Here is a 16,312-nt window from a genome sequence, read left to right as displayed (position 1 = left end):
TTTGGCTTTATTGTACTTGAGGAAGATGAAACAAATTGTCAAAACAATTAGAAATTTTGAAAAGTTAGTGACAATAAAATGAAAATTCTAAATCTGTCATTGGAAAATATTGTTTAATAAGTCAATTTTTTAAAAAAGTGATTTTTGATCTACATTCATAGAAAAAAAATCAAACAAAAGTGTTATATTTGGGGGAAATTCATTGAAGTCTTTCTTATTGTGCCATGATGATATATTAACCCTTTTAGCTCTTCTCTGACTAAAGTTGACTCAAGTTGATACAATTTTCTTGGGCAAAATAGCTCCCAAGGGCCATCTCATATATCATGGAAGCTAGAGTGAAATACACCTTCTGGGGTTCAGGAATTTGTTGGAAAAGCTGGCAGCTGTGTGGGCTTCATGAAAGCAGTTGTTGAAGGTTAAGGCAGAATGGGAAGCAGCCTGACTAAGCATTGAAGAAGTCCCCCATCTTTGACTCAGATCCCAAGACCAGAATAGTTCTACGAATTTTTCTTTTTTTCTGTTTTTGGCTTCAGATGTTTAAAAACATTCTGACGAGTCACCATCTGAGTACCAACATAGAAAAATAGAGGCCATTGTGATCATGCACGATAATAGAAGTCTTATAAAAAATAGTTTAGTTAAAATCTCTAAATCAATATGACTGCAGTCCTCAACAAACAACAGCAGCAGAATCGGCAAGGGAAAAGAATTTGATTCCCAGAGTAACCACACTATATTATTCAAAATGTCATTTAAAAAATAAAAATTAAAAAAAAATAAAGAGTGACAAGGCTTACCCAAAAATAAGAAAGTATGGACTAGTCACTGGGATTTGGAAGTAGGAAGATACAAGAAAGAAATTGTCAGGAACAGATCCTCAGAATGTGCAGACATAGGCCACATTAGATGGTGACTTCATATCCATTGTGTTCAAAAAGTTGAATGTAACTATGGACAAGCAATGGAACCACAAGAATGATGAATAAATGAAAAATATCAACAAAGTGACTAAGAGTATAACAGCAAATCAAACAGAAATTTAAATTTGCAAAGTATAATAGCTGAAATAAAGAATTTTAAAGGACTTCAACAGCAGATTTTAGTGCCAATGAGAAAGCAGGAAAATCTTGCATATTGGAAAAATGATATTATATAGTTAGAGAAGATACAGAAAAAGATTAACAGTATCTGAGTCTATAGTACTTGCAGTATATAAATACCCATTTTGGGAGGCCCAGAGGATGAAATGAAAGGATAAACAGACTATTTTGAGTAATAATGGTTAAAATTTCCCGACTTGAAGAAAGACATGGATTTACATATTCAAGAGGGTCAATGAACTTCAGTTAGGATAAACTAAAGAGACTACAAAGAGATACATGAAATTCTGATGTCTAGAGCCACCCAATTTCTGGTTCTCAGTACATCAGCACTTATAAGTGAATGTATTTTCTTACAATTTCACTCTGGAAAGGTTTAGATTGATTTTCAATTATTTCCTTTTTTTAACTTTTAGAATAATCATCTTCAGATAAATTTTGAATAAGATTATAAATATTGCTTCATTTATCTTTAATGTATCTGTATTAATTATGTATGCTAGTATAAGGTTAACATTTATCATCTAATTTAACATTTACTAGCTTTATTCACATTTCTTATTTTCTCTTTTGTGTTTTTGCTTGAATAATATAATCTTATAGAGTGTCTTATTTCATTTTGGGGGGAAGCTTTTGCTACAATATGATATTCATAGACAAAATAATCATAGAATTATAGTTTTGTATTGGTATTTTATATATTGGATTAAATTAGCAATGACCAATTTTCTGTTTTAAGAAAATCTCTGTTATATATATATATATATATATATATATATATGTATAACTATATATGTATATATATATATGTATAACTATATATATATATATGTGTATATATATGAAACTGACATATATATTATATATTATATAATATTTAGTATATATTATCCATATATAATTATATATATGTATGGTTTTATCTATAGGTAAAAAAACCATTCAAAATATTTATTTAGAACAATATATTATTAAAAAAAAGATGGTAAGATGCACACTTTGGCAGCACATATACTAAAATTCCAGTGACACAGAGAAGTTTAGTATAGCCCTTGTAGATGTATGACATGCAAATTCATAAAGGTTTAATTTTTTTCATAAATAAATAAAATGGCAGGAAATGATGATAATTTTTATAAACACATTGAATGTCAGTGGTCTCAACTCTCCAGTTAAATGACAGACTGATAGATTGGGTTAAAACAGGTATCAATCATCTGGTGTTTTTAATAAATTCACGTCACAGGAAAAGGTAGCCATAGGTTGAAATTGAAGGAGTGGATAAAGATATGCCATGAAATTGAAAATAAAAACAAGCAGGAGTAACTACTATCATAGCTGAAAAAGCAGACTTCAAGACAAAATTAATCAGAAGAGACACGAAATGTTACTTTATATTGGTTACAGAAACTATCCAACAAGAGCATATAACAATTGTAAATACTTCTGTCACATATCTAACTACATAAAAGAAATCATACATATAGTATCATCAGATATACTATAATACAATAATATTAGGTGATGTGACTATTTCTCTCCAATTAATAGATAGGTTATTCAGACAAAAACCTGAAGACTATTTAGACATTAACAACACTATTAAAAAAATGGATCTCACAGACATCTGTAGACTATTTCATCCCACAACAAATGAATTCACTTTTTTCTCAGCTGTACATAGAAACTTGCCCAAAATAGAACATATTTTGGGGCACAAATCAAGTCTTATACAAAAAAGCAGAGGTTATATCTTTTGTCTTATCCTATCATAATAGGATGAAATCTTAAATTGATAACAAAATAAAAAACAAACCATTTTAAAATTCGGAGATTGAATAATACCATTTTGGATGAGGAATGGGTCAAATGAGAAATAAAAAAAATACTAATTCAAAACCAGTAGAAAAGAGGAAATCATTGAATCAGAGCCCAAATTAATAAAATGTAGAATAAAAAATGAAGGTAGTATCACCCTGATATGAAATCTAGACAAAGGTTTTACAAAATACTGCATTAGATATGAGGTTCTATTTATATTTAGGCAATGGATTTCTTTACCATTTAAATATACTTGAAAAACATTTCTTGACAAAGTTCTTAAAAGATTCTTTTACCTGCTGGTTCCTTAGGGAGTAAATAAAAGGATTTAACATTGGGGTAACAGAGGTATTGAGCACAGCTATGCCCTTGGTCAAGGTTTCCTTTCTTTGGCTGAAGTTTTGACATACATGAAAATGCAGCTTCCATAAGAAATGGAGACAACAATCATGTGTGAGGAGCAAGTGGAAAAGGCCTTTTTCCTTTGCTCAGCAGAGGGGATCCTCAGAATTGTCTTAATGATTAACACATAGGACAGAATCACCAATGTTAAGGTTGTAATGAGAGTTAATATGGCCAGGAAAAACGCCAAGAGCTCTAGTAAGGACGTGTCTGTGCAGGAGATCAGAAGCATAGGAGAGGAGTCACAGATGAAGTGATCAGTGATATGAGAGTCACAGAAATCCAGTTGTAGTCCCATGATCACAGGCGAAAACAATGATAAAATCAGTCATCTAGGAACTAATGAAAAGCAGAATGCAGATCCTGCTGTTCATTATTGTTGTGTAATGCAGTGGCTTACAGATAGCAACCTAATGCTCATAAGACATAACAGTCTAAAGGAAAAATTCTGTTGCACCAAGCAGTATGAATAAAAACAACTGGGCCATGCAAGAATTAAAGGAAATGGTCTTATCCCCTGTTGTTATGCTGACCAGGTATCTAGGAATAGAAACTCTTGTGAATGAGATTTCTAGGAAAGAGAAATTCCTAAGGATGAAATACATGGGTGTTTTTAGGTGCAAGTCTATATGAGTGAGAGTGATAATTTTTAAATTTCCAATAATTCTCAGTATGTAGGTGAGAATTAGAAAAATTAAAAATGAAAATATTTGGCTTTGGATCATCTGTTAATCCCAGAAGAATGAACTCAGTTTCAGATGTTTGATCTTTCATTTCTTATTTTTCACTTCTTCCAGGTCTAAAAACGCAAATAAGGATCAATTCTTTAAGGATGTTAGTACTACCTTTTCATCACGTCTCCTGAGGTGAGAAACATAAAAGGCATGTAAAAAGAATAAATTAACCATAAAGATGTACTAATTTTAAAAAATACACATTAACCACAACAAAATAATCTGTTTGTTACCTGCCTTATACATCCCTAGCCATTTAATATGAAGTTAGTCTGTTGGTAGGTATAATAAGAGAGTCTGCATAAGAAAGGTATACTTTTTGAATATGCCATACTTTCCTTTACTTATCTGACCATATGTGTGCAAAAACTACATAGAAATTCTTAAAACCTAAAATACACTTTTGTTGTTAAAATACTATTCCAATGAACACACATTCTGAATTTCTGAACATGGAACATTTCAAAGTATGTTTCTTAATTTTCCATGATACTCAGTGTCCCTCTTAACAGTATATAGGATTAATAATTTTACAAATAAACCAGGACTTTGAAAATATTACTTATATAATTCAAAAGAAACAAACACGGAATTTTCCAAAATATTAAAAATTTTCCTTTCTGAATTGAGTAATAATTTATCTCTGCATAGATGAGTTTCTGAGGGCCAAAGTTAAGTGTATATTATACAATTATTAGAAAAGGGAGAAAAAGAAATGAAGAAAAAAAGAAGAAATGCACTTATAGTCATGTGAATGCTGTTGAACTGCCGAAACCCAAATGCTAAGTTACTCTTATTTAAGTGATGATGTTTGACACTTTACTTTCAGAGTTTTTCATATACTTCTCAGCCTGCCTATCTCTATTTTTTTTTTTTTTGCACAATGACAAATATATAGCATATTGGTGGAATTGGGGCTGATGGTCTTTGTTATATACAGTGAACTTGCTGTAGGAATGACCCCATTAGAAAATCTAATGCTAACATCAGAGAGGCCCTGATGGGATGGGAATATGGCCTCAAGTAGTCAGAGAAGGTCCTAAAACCAGACTTAGGCAAAGTATCCAAGAAGTTCCACTCTTTATGGTCTGGGAAAGAGTTTGGGACCTGATGAGAAATCTTGTATACTGGGAAGAAGCCCTAAGGGTAGTCTGAAGTATTCAATTCATGTTAAGTCTGAAAGTCTGGAACACAGGTAGCATTGCAAAATGGTCATTGAGTAAAAGTGTCTGTTACCAACTTACTATTTTTAAGAGTAGAACTATAAGTTTGAAGTTGGAGATGGCAGTAGAAAAATGAACAGTTTAGAATTGATTACAGGGCAGGATTTCACAGCCAGAGATAATGCTTTCTTTGAATTTGGAAAAAATTCTGAGAAAGAAAGGAAAGAATAAAGGAAGGAAGAAAGAAAGGAGGAAAGAAAAAGCAGGAGGGAGTGAGGGATGGAGGTGAGAGAGGGAGTAATAAAGAGAGAAATCATTAAATAAAAGGAACAAAATAAGTGGCTTTGGGGGATTTTTTTTTTTATTTTGAGGGCCAATACTTACAAAGAAAGAGACAAATAGAGGTGATAAAGATGTCAAATTTGCTTGTGAATTAAGTGAAACAGTTTCTAATCAGGACAGAACACATGCCATGAATAAAAATCAAGGATCAATAGTTATGAAAAACAGGTGAAGTGCATGGCATATGAAATGCAATTGTTGTGATGATTAATAGTAAAGGATTATATCAAGTTGTATGATCCAAGATCAGGCATTTAGTATCTTGTTTCCAAAATTTCTATAAAAAGAATAAAGTCCTGACCTTAGATGCTAGGAAACCTGAAATACATTTTACTTGGCTCTCAGGAAGCATTAATAAAAGATAGGTTGCAATTTTTTTATTACTTCTTTTTTACCTTTCTGTTGGAAAACTTGGTTTTATAAATATTCTTTTTAAATAAACTAATTTGTTTTGTCTGTTTCTTTTTTTTTTTAATTTCCCCTCCTCTAAACAGACACAGGGGATTCTTGCTGGAGAGCAGAATTAAAATGTCTCTGGAGAGCATGGTACTGATGAGAGCACCCTAAAGAAAAGCTGAGTAACTTTAACTAGACTTATTTTAGAATTTTTTTCCTCAATATTAAATAACAGAAAATTGTACAATGGCAACAATAACAATAAAGAAATGACAGTATTATGTTACTTTGGACTTCATATTGTCCATCTTGTCTTTTTTTCAACCTGAAACAAAAGTCTGATGAAATAATATAATCCTACTTCATGGGAACATGTAAAAAAGTAGAAAATAGAATGAGAAGAGACTTCAAGAATATTGTGTTAGGCAGCTTTTGATTCCTCTGACCAAAATACCTAACAAGAACAGTTAGTGGATATACTATTTACTTTGAATCACAGTTTTGTAAGTTCAGACCATGGTTGGTTCACTCCACTACTCTGGGCTGAGATGAGATGGAGCATCACGACAGAAATGTGTGGTGAGAAAAAGCTGCTGACCTCATGGATACTAGGAAGCAGAGGGAGAGAGAGACAAGAAAGAGGGGGAGAGAGAGAGAAATGGGGTGGGGAGATGCATTCAGGCACTGGGGCAAAATATAAACTCCAGAGTCATGCTTCCAGTCACCTACTTCTTCCAACCACACTCCACCTACTTATATCCTAACCATCCTGTTAATCCATTCAAATTAAAATGGTCTGCTTAAGTTACTACTCTCATTATCTAAGCATTTCAAATCTGAACATTTCTGTGGTGATTCATGCGAGACACCTCATATGCAAACCATAACAAATATTAACTGTGCCATTCAGATCTTTATTTGTTGATAGAAAGCATATTGGGTATGTATTTTAGGGAAGATAAAGATAGCTATAGGCATATCAGCAAGATACAATGAAAATTGAGACTATAATATAAATATAAAACTCATAAAATTGATATCTGTAAAAACTCCTCAAATATTTTCCTGTACTCCATGTTTGTGAAAATATATCAACATACACTCAACTCTCATGCATTAACAAATTAAATTAAAATTAAAACATTAACAAATTAAATTAAAATTAAAACATAAATTTTTTTAACAAAAAAAATTAAAAATATTGTTTCTTTCACATTAGAAACCAAGTAAACAAAGTTTTTGTGCTGTTTTTATTGTCTATGTCTGATTTTTCTATGTGACAATTTCGGGTCTGTTACATTGTTTCAGTTACTGAATCCTTTAAATATAATATGTTTGTTGTGTATGCTGAATTTGATTTTTATTTTAATCCTTGGAATTGTGTTATATCTACCTGGATGTGCTACAAAAAAATGAATCTGCAGAAATGGGGGAGAAATACTGGTGACTTAGGTTGATTGTCTACTTTAAGAGCATGTTTAATGAAGGACATGATTTTTCTAACCAAAAAAAAAAGTTCCTTCCCCCTTTCTAATGGTGAGATTTTGTAAGATTTCTATCATATTTCTTTTGGACTCATTTTTCCTGTTGAATTTTTTAAAATTCATTTGTATGAATACATTATAGTTTTATATAATTATATGGTTCTTTTGAATATTCATAAGTGAATATAATGTTTTTTTTCAGTCTCAATCCCCAATATTATCTCCTTTGCTCCCCATCTCCATCTGGTCTTATTATTGTACTGGGACTTGCCATTCAAATGAGAGAGAAAGAGAAGGAGAAAAAAGGGAGGAAAAAAAATGAGAAATGTACTGCTGTAGTCTTCTGGGTCCTGGGGTTGTCAAGAATACCATAGAAGATGCAGAAAGGGGTATAGATCGCTCATGCTCTCTACAAATAATCTTGTCCCTTTTTTAAGATGCAATCCTTGTCCCAGTTCTCACTGTCTTCAACAGGGAGTTCAGATAACCTCACCAGTGCAGATCTGCTTGTATGGAGGATTGTAGTTCTATACTTAAAATTGCAAATTGCATATATGTCTGATTGGTGTGGTCTGTAATATTTGAGATCTTTATGATATCTGCACCTCCTCCCAGCACTCAGAAAGGGAGTTCCCCATTTCCTCTGAGCAGCCACAATCCAGGTGCTCTTGTAGACTGTTACACTCACCCAACCATTGCAACTTTCTTATTTTTCTAAAACTCCATTACTTTTTGTGCTTTGCCTGAGTTGGAATAGAGCTCTGCTCTCCTGACTCCTTGTGAAGCTGCACAACTGTTGATCCAGTTCAAAGGCAGAGCCATCAATATGGTCTGGCCTCTACTCACCCACCGCCTTATTCCATGATGGCATATTTTTTTACATGCAAAGTCCATAAGGAATGAATACCACAATCATAGAGGAAGAACAAATGGAAAAGACATTTATTTTTCCTTTGCAGGGCAGAGGGGATCTTCAGACGTCCAAGGATGAGTATGTAGGAAAGAATCAATAATGCTAAAATACTATGAGTGTGACTATTAAGAAAAATGTTAAGTCCTTTAGTAATTTTGTGGCAGGCAATCAGCAAAAAAGGAGAAGAGTCACTGATGGACTCTTTTCATTTGTGTTGAAGTCACAGAGATTCAACTGGAGGCCCCAGATCACTGAGAGAAACATAATGATAAAACTAGCTAACCATGAGCTGGTTACAAGATTGTTACAGACTTTGTTCCTCATAATAGATGTTTCATACTGAGGTTTGCAGATAGCCACATAGTGATCATAGGGCATGACAGACAAAAGAAAAAATTCTGTTGCTTGCCAAAGCATTAAATAAAACACCAAAGAAAACACATAAAATAAAATACAATAAATTGCCAGGCAAGAATTTAGGAAATGATTGTGTCCCCATAACAATGCTAATCAGAAATCTAGGAATGCAGACTGTTATAAGCAAAATTTCTACGAAAGAGAAATTCCCCAGAAAAAAATGAAGATTTGGTAGTGTTAATGTAATGATGATGGTTGTGTTGCCATTTAAACGCAATAAATGTGTGATTAGCATAAAGGAGAATATCACAGCTCATAATGCTGAGTAATCTATAAATCCCAGAATTTCTAATTGACATTTTATTTGACATGGCCATGCTCTGAATTTTGGTACATTTATTGGTAAAAAGAAAAGTGAATATCAACTCATGATATGATTTCAAACATATTTGTGGTGCTTCCATTCCTCGTAAAGAACAAAGAAGAGAACACAGCCTACAGATCTTGCACAATACCAACTGTACCAAAACATGCATTATGGGAAGCCAGAAGGAAATAGAAAGGCATAAAGTGAGTATTTGAGAAATAATGTTAAAATTTTCAAATTTGGGGAAAAATATGAATTCACATATCTAAGAATCTCACTGAATTCCAACAACTCAGGGAAATTGCAGTGAGACACCTTAAAATACAATGTCTTAAGTCACCCCATTTCTCTTTTTTTTTTAATTATAGCATCACTTAGAAATGAATACATTGTATAGGATATGGGGTACATGCATGTGTTCCCAGCTACTCTGGAATCTAAGCAAAATATTATAAATTTGAGACCAATTTGGTCAACTTATCAAGACCCTGTATCAAAAGAAAAAAAAATTATTCTTATGTTGAGAATTATTGCTCAATGATACTATCAATGGTAGAGCTTCCCTGGATTCAATATCTAGAACTGCAAATAAAAAAAAAGGAGGGAAGGAAAAATGGAAGGAAAGAAGGAGGAAGAAAAAAAAAGGGAAAGAAAGAAAGGAGGAAAGGTATATATTTCTTAATAATTTTACTTTGAAAAATTTATACTAATTTTTACTGTTTGACTTGTGGAATAAATTTATTTAGATAAATTTTGATTGATTAAGAGTATCAAATTTTGCTTCATTTTATTCAATATAAATTTCTTTTCTCAATATTTATTTTTCTATGTATCTTTATCATTAATGTATATACATAAACATAGTATACATATAACATTAACACTGATTATACCATTTCATATTTACATTTTTTTACATTTCTGATATTCTCTTTTGCTCTTCTGCTTGAATATTATAACAATACAAAAAGTCTCATATCGTTTCATTGCTTTGTAAATTTTGTCCTATAACTGGAACTCTAGACAAAATAATTATAAGTTTAGATTTTTTTGTCGGTATTATGTATATCATAATAAATTGTCAATGATGAATATGCTCTAATTTTAAGAAAAAAGTTTTGTGTAATATTACTTATATCTGGTTGATATTTATAGGTCAAAATAGCATGTTAGAATGTACATTTAAGATAATATATTATTAAAGAACATATAAAATTGCAATAATGTGCATATTTTAAGAATTCAGGCCTACAGCCAATACAACTTTTTTCAATAACCTAACAGAGCTCCCTTTGTCCTCAATTCTGAGAATACAGGATAGGGCCACAGTGCTAACCTTTTCAAAATCTTGGTAGGCAGTCAATGAACAAAGTCATAATTTTAAATAAACTCTGTAAACATAATTATGTTTATCTAAAATTAATCTTAACAACTCTTCAAACCTTACATGTTATCAGATTTAAAGACAGAGAAAGGGCGGATTGAAATACCCTTTGTCAAACTGTGGTTAAATTGCAAATATTACCTTCTTATGAACTTATGTTTAGAAAATAACAACAAAAACATTGTATAAAAATGAATTCTATATATGAAATTTGCAAAAAAGTATATTTGTATGCTTTATTATTATCAGTTGCATTACAAAATTTATATCTTAGAATTTTTGTGGATGAACATTTCATTGTTCAACATTTAACAGCACATCTTTTCTCTATTCTCATATGCACTAAAGGAGCTAGACTTCTGCATACCATATTGCTTGAGTCATATCTACATCAAAAGGTACAAAGCAAACTCTCACTTACACAGAATCACCAAAGCAACTACTGTAAAAATAAAAGGCCTTGTCAAGCAATTAGAAACAAAAACCTAATTCTGAATGGGCTTAAAAATTCAGCTCTGTAAAGCTTAAGAAGAAATTCCAATGAATGTATCAATTCAAAAGGAAGTTGCTATCAATTTAGCAGAACATTTCTTGCAATCACACAAAGTCAATATTTTGGCCAAGATATATGGATGTTTTAAATATTCATACTCTCAGTATAAATTTGTTAATTTTCATTTTCATTATTATTAATTTTCATTTTTTATTATTGTTTCTATAAAACTTTGCTAGAAAAACTCATTGTTTTTAAGGAGGAGAAAAAAATAACTAAAGCACTGAGAATTTTAATGAATAGGAAGGCAGTGTTCCCATAGTAAATGAAATAATTTCACATGTAGATGCATGGCTGTAGAAGAATATTGCAAAGTGGTTAATGATGAATATGGAACAAAATTTTAGTCTTACAAATTTAAAGTTATAACTAACAACCTCTTAAAGAAATGGATTATACCAAAGAGAGAATATTTTAAACATTCCTAATCCCACACCCTCCAGAGTGTCAAAGTGTGTGTGTGTGTGTGTGTGCATGAGAAAGCTAGAGAGAGAGAGACAGAGAGAGAGAGAGAGAGTGAGAGAGAGAGACAAAGTATAAATATAAATAATAACACAATATACACACTGAAAAACAGTTTAAGGTATCATCAGTGTATTAAAATTTTGAGAATTGCAAGGACGATAGAATGCAGAGGGGTTTAACATGCCACAAAAAATATGGATCCAGCAAAAACATCAGATCCAGCAAAACCAAAGACAAGACAGAGTCATTCCAAAAACAAGCAAACAAATAACATACACACACACACACACACAAATCCTCTAAGATAAAATCCAGGATCAGAAATAGCAAATTAAAAGAAAATACTGGGATATGGGGCAACCATTTGTGTAGTTCATTAAAAATGTATCCTTCTGAGCATACTGGAGCCTGCTAGAAATATCAGTTGTCCTTCCTATGTAACTTTGAAATTGGAGTCAAAGAGCATTAACTAACATGCACTACAACAATAAAGGATTTAATTCACAATGAAGACACAATACATATGCACTAAATAGAATGAGACAGTATTCATGATGTGAGATCCATTGGAGGTAGGAAGAGAAATAGAAACATACTAGAATACATTAACTCAAAGAAGAGTTTATGTTAGTACTCTGCTTATGCCCTCAAAAAAATAATGCACAGAGTGTCATGATAATATTTGCTAAGCTTTGGCTTGGTACTCAAAAAGAAAGTTCTTCAGTTACCCTAAAACCCGAATTCTGGTAATTTTGTTAACTGTCATTTTCATTTTTATGACATCAAAACATTCATGCTCGTCAGAGAAATGCAAATCAAGACCACCCTAAGATACCATCTCACTCCAGTTAGATTGGCATCCATTATGAAGTCAAACAACAACAAGTGCTGGCGAGGATGTGGGGAAAAGGGTACACTTGTACATTGCTGGTGGGACTGCAAATTGGTGCAGCCAATTTGGAAAGCAGTATGGAGATTTCTTGGAAATCTGGGAATGGAGCCACCATTTGACCCAGCTATTCCCCTTCTCGGTCTATTCCCTAAAGACCTAAAAAGAGCATGCTACAGGGACACTGCTACATCGATGTTCATAGCAGCACAATTCACAATAGCTAGACTGTGGAACCAACCTAGATGCCCTTCAATGGATGAATGGATAAAAAAAATGTGGCATTTATACACAATGGAGTATTACTCTGCATTAAAAAATGACAAAATCATAGAATTTACAGGGAAATGGATGGCATTAGAGCAGATTATGCTAAGTGAAGCTAGCCAATCCCTAAAAAACAAATGCCAAATGTCTTCTTTGATATAAGGAGAGTAACTAAGAACAGAGTAGAGTCGAAGAGCATGAGAAGAAGATTAACATTAAACAGGGATGAGAGGTGGGAGGGAAAGGGAGAGAGAAGGGAAAATGCATGGAAATGGAAGGAGACCCTCAGAGTTATAGAAAAGTACATACAAGAGGAAGTGAGGGGAAGGGGAAAAATAATATAAGGGGGACAAACGAATGTCAGTAGAGGGAGCAGAGAGAGAAGAGGGGAGGGGAGGGGAGGGGAGGGGAGGGGAGGGGGGGAGGGGAGGGGGGATAGTAGAGGATAGGAAAGGCAGCAGAATACAACAGACACTAGTATGGCAATATGTAAATCAATGGATGTGTAACTGATGTGATTCTGCAATCTGTATATGGGGTAAAAATGGGAGCTCATAACCCACTTGAATCAAAGTGTGAAATATGATATATCAAGAACTATGTAATGTTTTGAACAGCCAACAATAAAAAATTAAAAAAAAAACATTCATGCTCAGGGGCTGGGGTTATATGGCTCAATTGAAGAGTGCTTGCCTTCCATGAATGTGGCACTAGGCAACACATAAAAATAAATAAATTTAAAAAGGTATTGTGTCCATCTACAGCTAAAAACAAAAAAAAAAAATTAAAAATTCATGCTCAAGAAACTTTCAGGGCATATAAATGTAAAATGCTAACTATTCCAACTGAGATGGAAATGTAATAATGTAGAACACAACATTCAGGGAAAGGTAGTTTCTTAGTGAGTCGATGCCCAAATACAACAGGGTTGGTATGGCATTGCATGTGACATTCCATTTAATGCCCAGGCAGGAATTTATTTACCATTAAAATTTACTTGACAAACATTTCTTGACAAAGTTCTTAAAGGATTGTTTGACCTGCTGGTTCCTTAGGGTGTAAATAAAAGGATTTAACATTGGGGCAACAGAGGTATTGAGCACAGCTATGCCCTTGGTCAACGCTTCTCCTTCTTTGGCTGAAGTTTTGACATACATGAAAATGCAGCTTCCATAAGAAATGGAGACAACAATCATGTGTGAGGAGCAAGTGGAAAAGGCCTTTTTCCTTTGCTCAGCAGAGGGGATTCTCAGAATTGTCTTAATGATGAACACATAGGACAGAATCACTAATGTTAAGGTTGTAATGAGAGTTAATATGGCCAGGATAAATGCCAAGAGCTCTAGTAAGGATGTGTCTGTGCAGGAGATCAAGAACAAAGGAGAGGAGTCACAGGTGAAGTGGTCAATGATGTTGGAGTCACAGAAATCCAGTTGTAGTCCCATGATCACAGGTGGAAAGATGGTGAGAAAGCCGGTCAGCCAAGAACCAAGGACAAGCAGGGTGCAGATCCTGCTGTTCATTATTGTTGTGTAGTGCAGAGGCTTGCAGATAGCCACATAACGGTCATAGGACATCACAGTCAAAAGGAAAAATTCTGTTGCACCAAGCAGTATGAGGAAAAACACCTGAGCCACGCAAGAATTGTAGGAAATGGTCTTATCACCTGTTATGATGCTGACCAGGTATCTAGGAATAGAAACTGTGGTGAATGAGATTTCTAGGAAAGAGAAATTCCTAAGGAAGAAATACATGGGTGTTTTTAGGTGCAAGTCTACCAGAGTGAGGGTGATAATTGTTAAGTTTCCAGTAATGCTCAGTATGTAGGTGAAAAGTAGAAAGAGAAAAATGAAAACATTTAGCTTTGGGTCATCTGTTAATCCCAGAAGAATGAACTCAGTTGCAGATGTATGATTTTTCATTTCTTTATTTTTGGGTCTAAAATAAAAAATAAGAAACAATTCTTTAATGAGTTTAGGACTCCTGAGTGAGGAAACATAAAAGGCCTGTAAGGAAACAATAATTTAGCCACTAAGGTGTACCAAATTTTGAATGTATGTATTAGACACATACAAAAAAATAACTTGTATTATCTGCCTAATACATCACCAGTCATTTAATATGAAGTTATTCTCCTTCTAGGCTTAATAATTGCATCTGCATAAGAAATATATACCTATCAAATATACTCCACTTTCTTTAAAAAATCTGATCATATGTGTGTAAAAACTAAGTAGAAATTTTAAAATGTAGAATATTCATTTATGGTAAAATAGTATCTCTATTACCACAAGTTCATTTTATTTTCTGAAAATGAAACTTTTTGACAGTTTATAAATTCTTCAGCTTTTCAGGTATCTAACATCATTCAAATGTATAGAGAATCATGTAATAAATAAATAAGGACCTTCAAAACCAATACATTATCTAAAGAAACAAATTCATACTTTTACAAAGTATTAAATTTTTTCTTTTGTTAATCAAAAATATTAGACCTGTATAGTTGAGTTTCTGTGTACCAAATTTGAGTTTTGTAGGTTATACAATGATTATAAAGGAGAAAAATAAATGAAGCAAGCAATAAAAATGCACTTACATTGAGATAATATCATGGGTAGCAGTTGGACCACTGAAACCCAAGTTGTAGGTTGCTTTCTTTGTGTCACAATGTTTGATGCTTTGTTTTCAGAGTTTTTCATGCACTTCTCAAGTTGTGTGTACCTGTGACTTTCTTACATAATGACAAACTTGTATAGCATATAAGTGGAATCTGAACACATGATCCTTGTTATATACAGTGAACTTACTGTAGAAATGACTCCAATAGAAAACCTATTTTTAACATCAGACAGACTCTGATGGAGGGGGGCATAGCTTCAGGTACTGGTAGAAGTTGCTACAAACAGATGTAGGCAATGTATCCAAAAATCTATGGAATTTATCATCTAGGAAAAGAGTTTGTGAATTGATAAGAAATCTGGTGTCCCCTGGTCAGTGGCAGAAGCTCTGAGGGCACTCTCAAGTGGTTAATCATGTAAAGTCTGTAAGCCTGAAACTCAGGTAGCATTTCAAAAGTTGTCATTGAATAAAAGGGTTCCTGGTACCAATTATTTAAGAGCAAAAAAAAAAATGGACAGTTTAGAACTGCTTACAGGGTAGGATGTGTGAGCCAGAGCTAGAAATAATGCTTTCCTGGAGTGTGGCAAAGCTTCACAGAGTGAAAGAATGAAAGAAAAAAAGAAAGAACAGGAGTGGGAAAGAAAAAAGGAATAAGGAAGAAACAAGAGAGACAGAGAAATAGAAAGCAAGAAAGTGGAAGAACAAAAGGAGTAAAAAAGTGGAAACTTTATCAGTTTATTATGAAAATACTTACAGAGAAGCAGGCAAGTAGAAGTTGATAAAGCTGCATATTTTGCTTGTGAGTTAAGTGAAAGTCAATTGATGAACTGGAGAGTTCTCATATCATGAATGAAAATCAATAATCAATACTTATAGAAAAGAGGTGAGCTGCATATAAAACAAAATTTTGGAGAAGATTAATAGTAAAGGGCTATGCCAAGTGTATGATCCAAGATTAAGTTTTTGGTAGTCTCTTGTTTCCCCAAAATCTATAAAAAGAACAAAGTCTTGACCTGGGTTACAAGAAAACCTTCTAATATATTTTACCAATTT

The 16,312-nt window shown here is 33.0% G+C and overlaps 1 protein-coding gene, 1 non-coding gene and 1 pseudogene across 2 annotated transcripts; 1 reads left to right on the top strand and 2 right to left on the bottom strand.

Moving 5' to 3' along the window:
- Window positions 1–2,093: 2,093 nt before the first annotated feature.
- LOC124087498 (U6 spliceosomal RNA) lies at window positions 2,094–2,199 on the top strand. Its single transcript, XR_006850087.1, has one exon. It is a non-coding gene; the product is annotated as a U6 spliceosomal RNA (small nuclear RNA).
- Window positions 2,200–3,160: 961 nt separating this feature from the next.
- Window positions 3,161–6,269, bottom strand: LOC124087402 (olfactory receptor 6C65-like; annotated as a pseudogene).
- A 5,820-nt stretch (window positions 6,270–12,089) lies between these two features.
- LOC124087401 (olfactory receptor 6C65-like) lies at window positions 12,090–14,562 on the bottom strand. Its single transcript, XM_046436290.2, has 2 exons — window positions 13,638–14,562; window positions 12,090–12,130 (listed from the first exon to the last, which is right to left on the bottom strand). The coding sequence occupies exons 1-2, from the start codon at window positions 14,560–14,562 to the stop codon at window positions 12,090–12,092; spliced, it is 966 nt and encodes a 321-aa protein (XP_046292246.2).
- Between the last annotated feature and the right edge of the window lie 1,750 nt (window positions 14,563–16,312).

The sequence above is a fragment of the Marmota monax genome, unplaced genomic scaffold (assembly GCF_021218885.2).
Source record: "Marmota monax isolate L192 unplaced genomic scaffold, Marmota_monax_Labrador192_F-V1.1 WCK01_AAM20220418_F8-fsc00012, whole genome shotgun sequence".
NCBI classification, from domain to species: Eukaryota; Metazoa; Chordata; class Mammalia; order Rodentia; family Sciuridae; genus Marmota; species Marmota monax.
This window is presented reverse-complemented; position numbering and strand designations above follow the sequence as displayed.

Coding starts and splice junctions, on each gene's coding strand:
- LOC124087401 (XM_046436290.2), bottom strand. CDS start 14,562: ATGAAAAATCATACATCTGCAACTGAGTTCATTCTTCTGGGATTAACA. Junction 12,131..13,637: donor TGTCAAGAAATGTTTGTCAA/GTAAATTTTAAT, acceptor TATTTTTTTGAG/GGCATAAGCAGAGTACTAAC.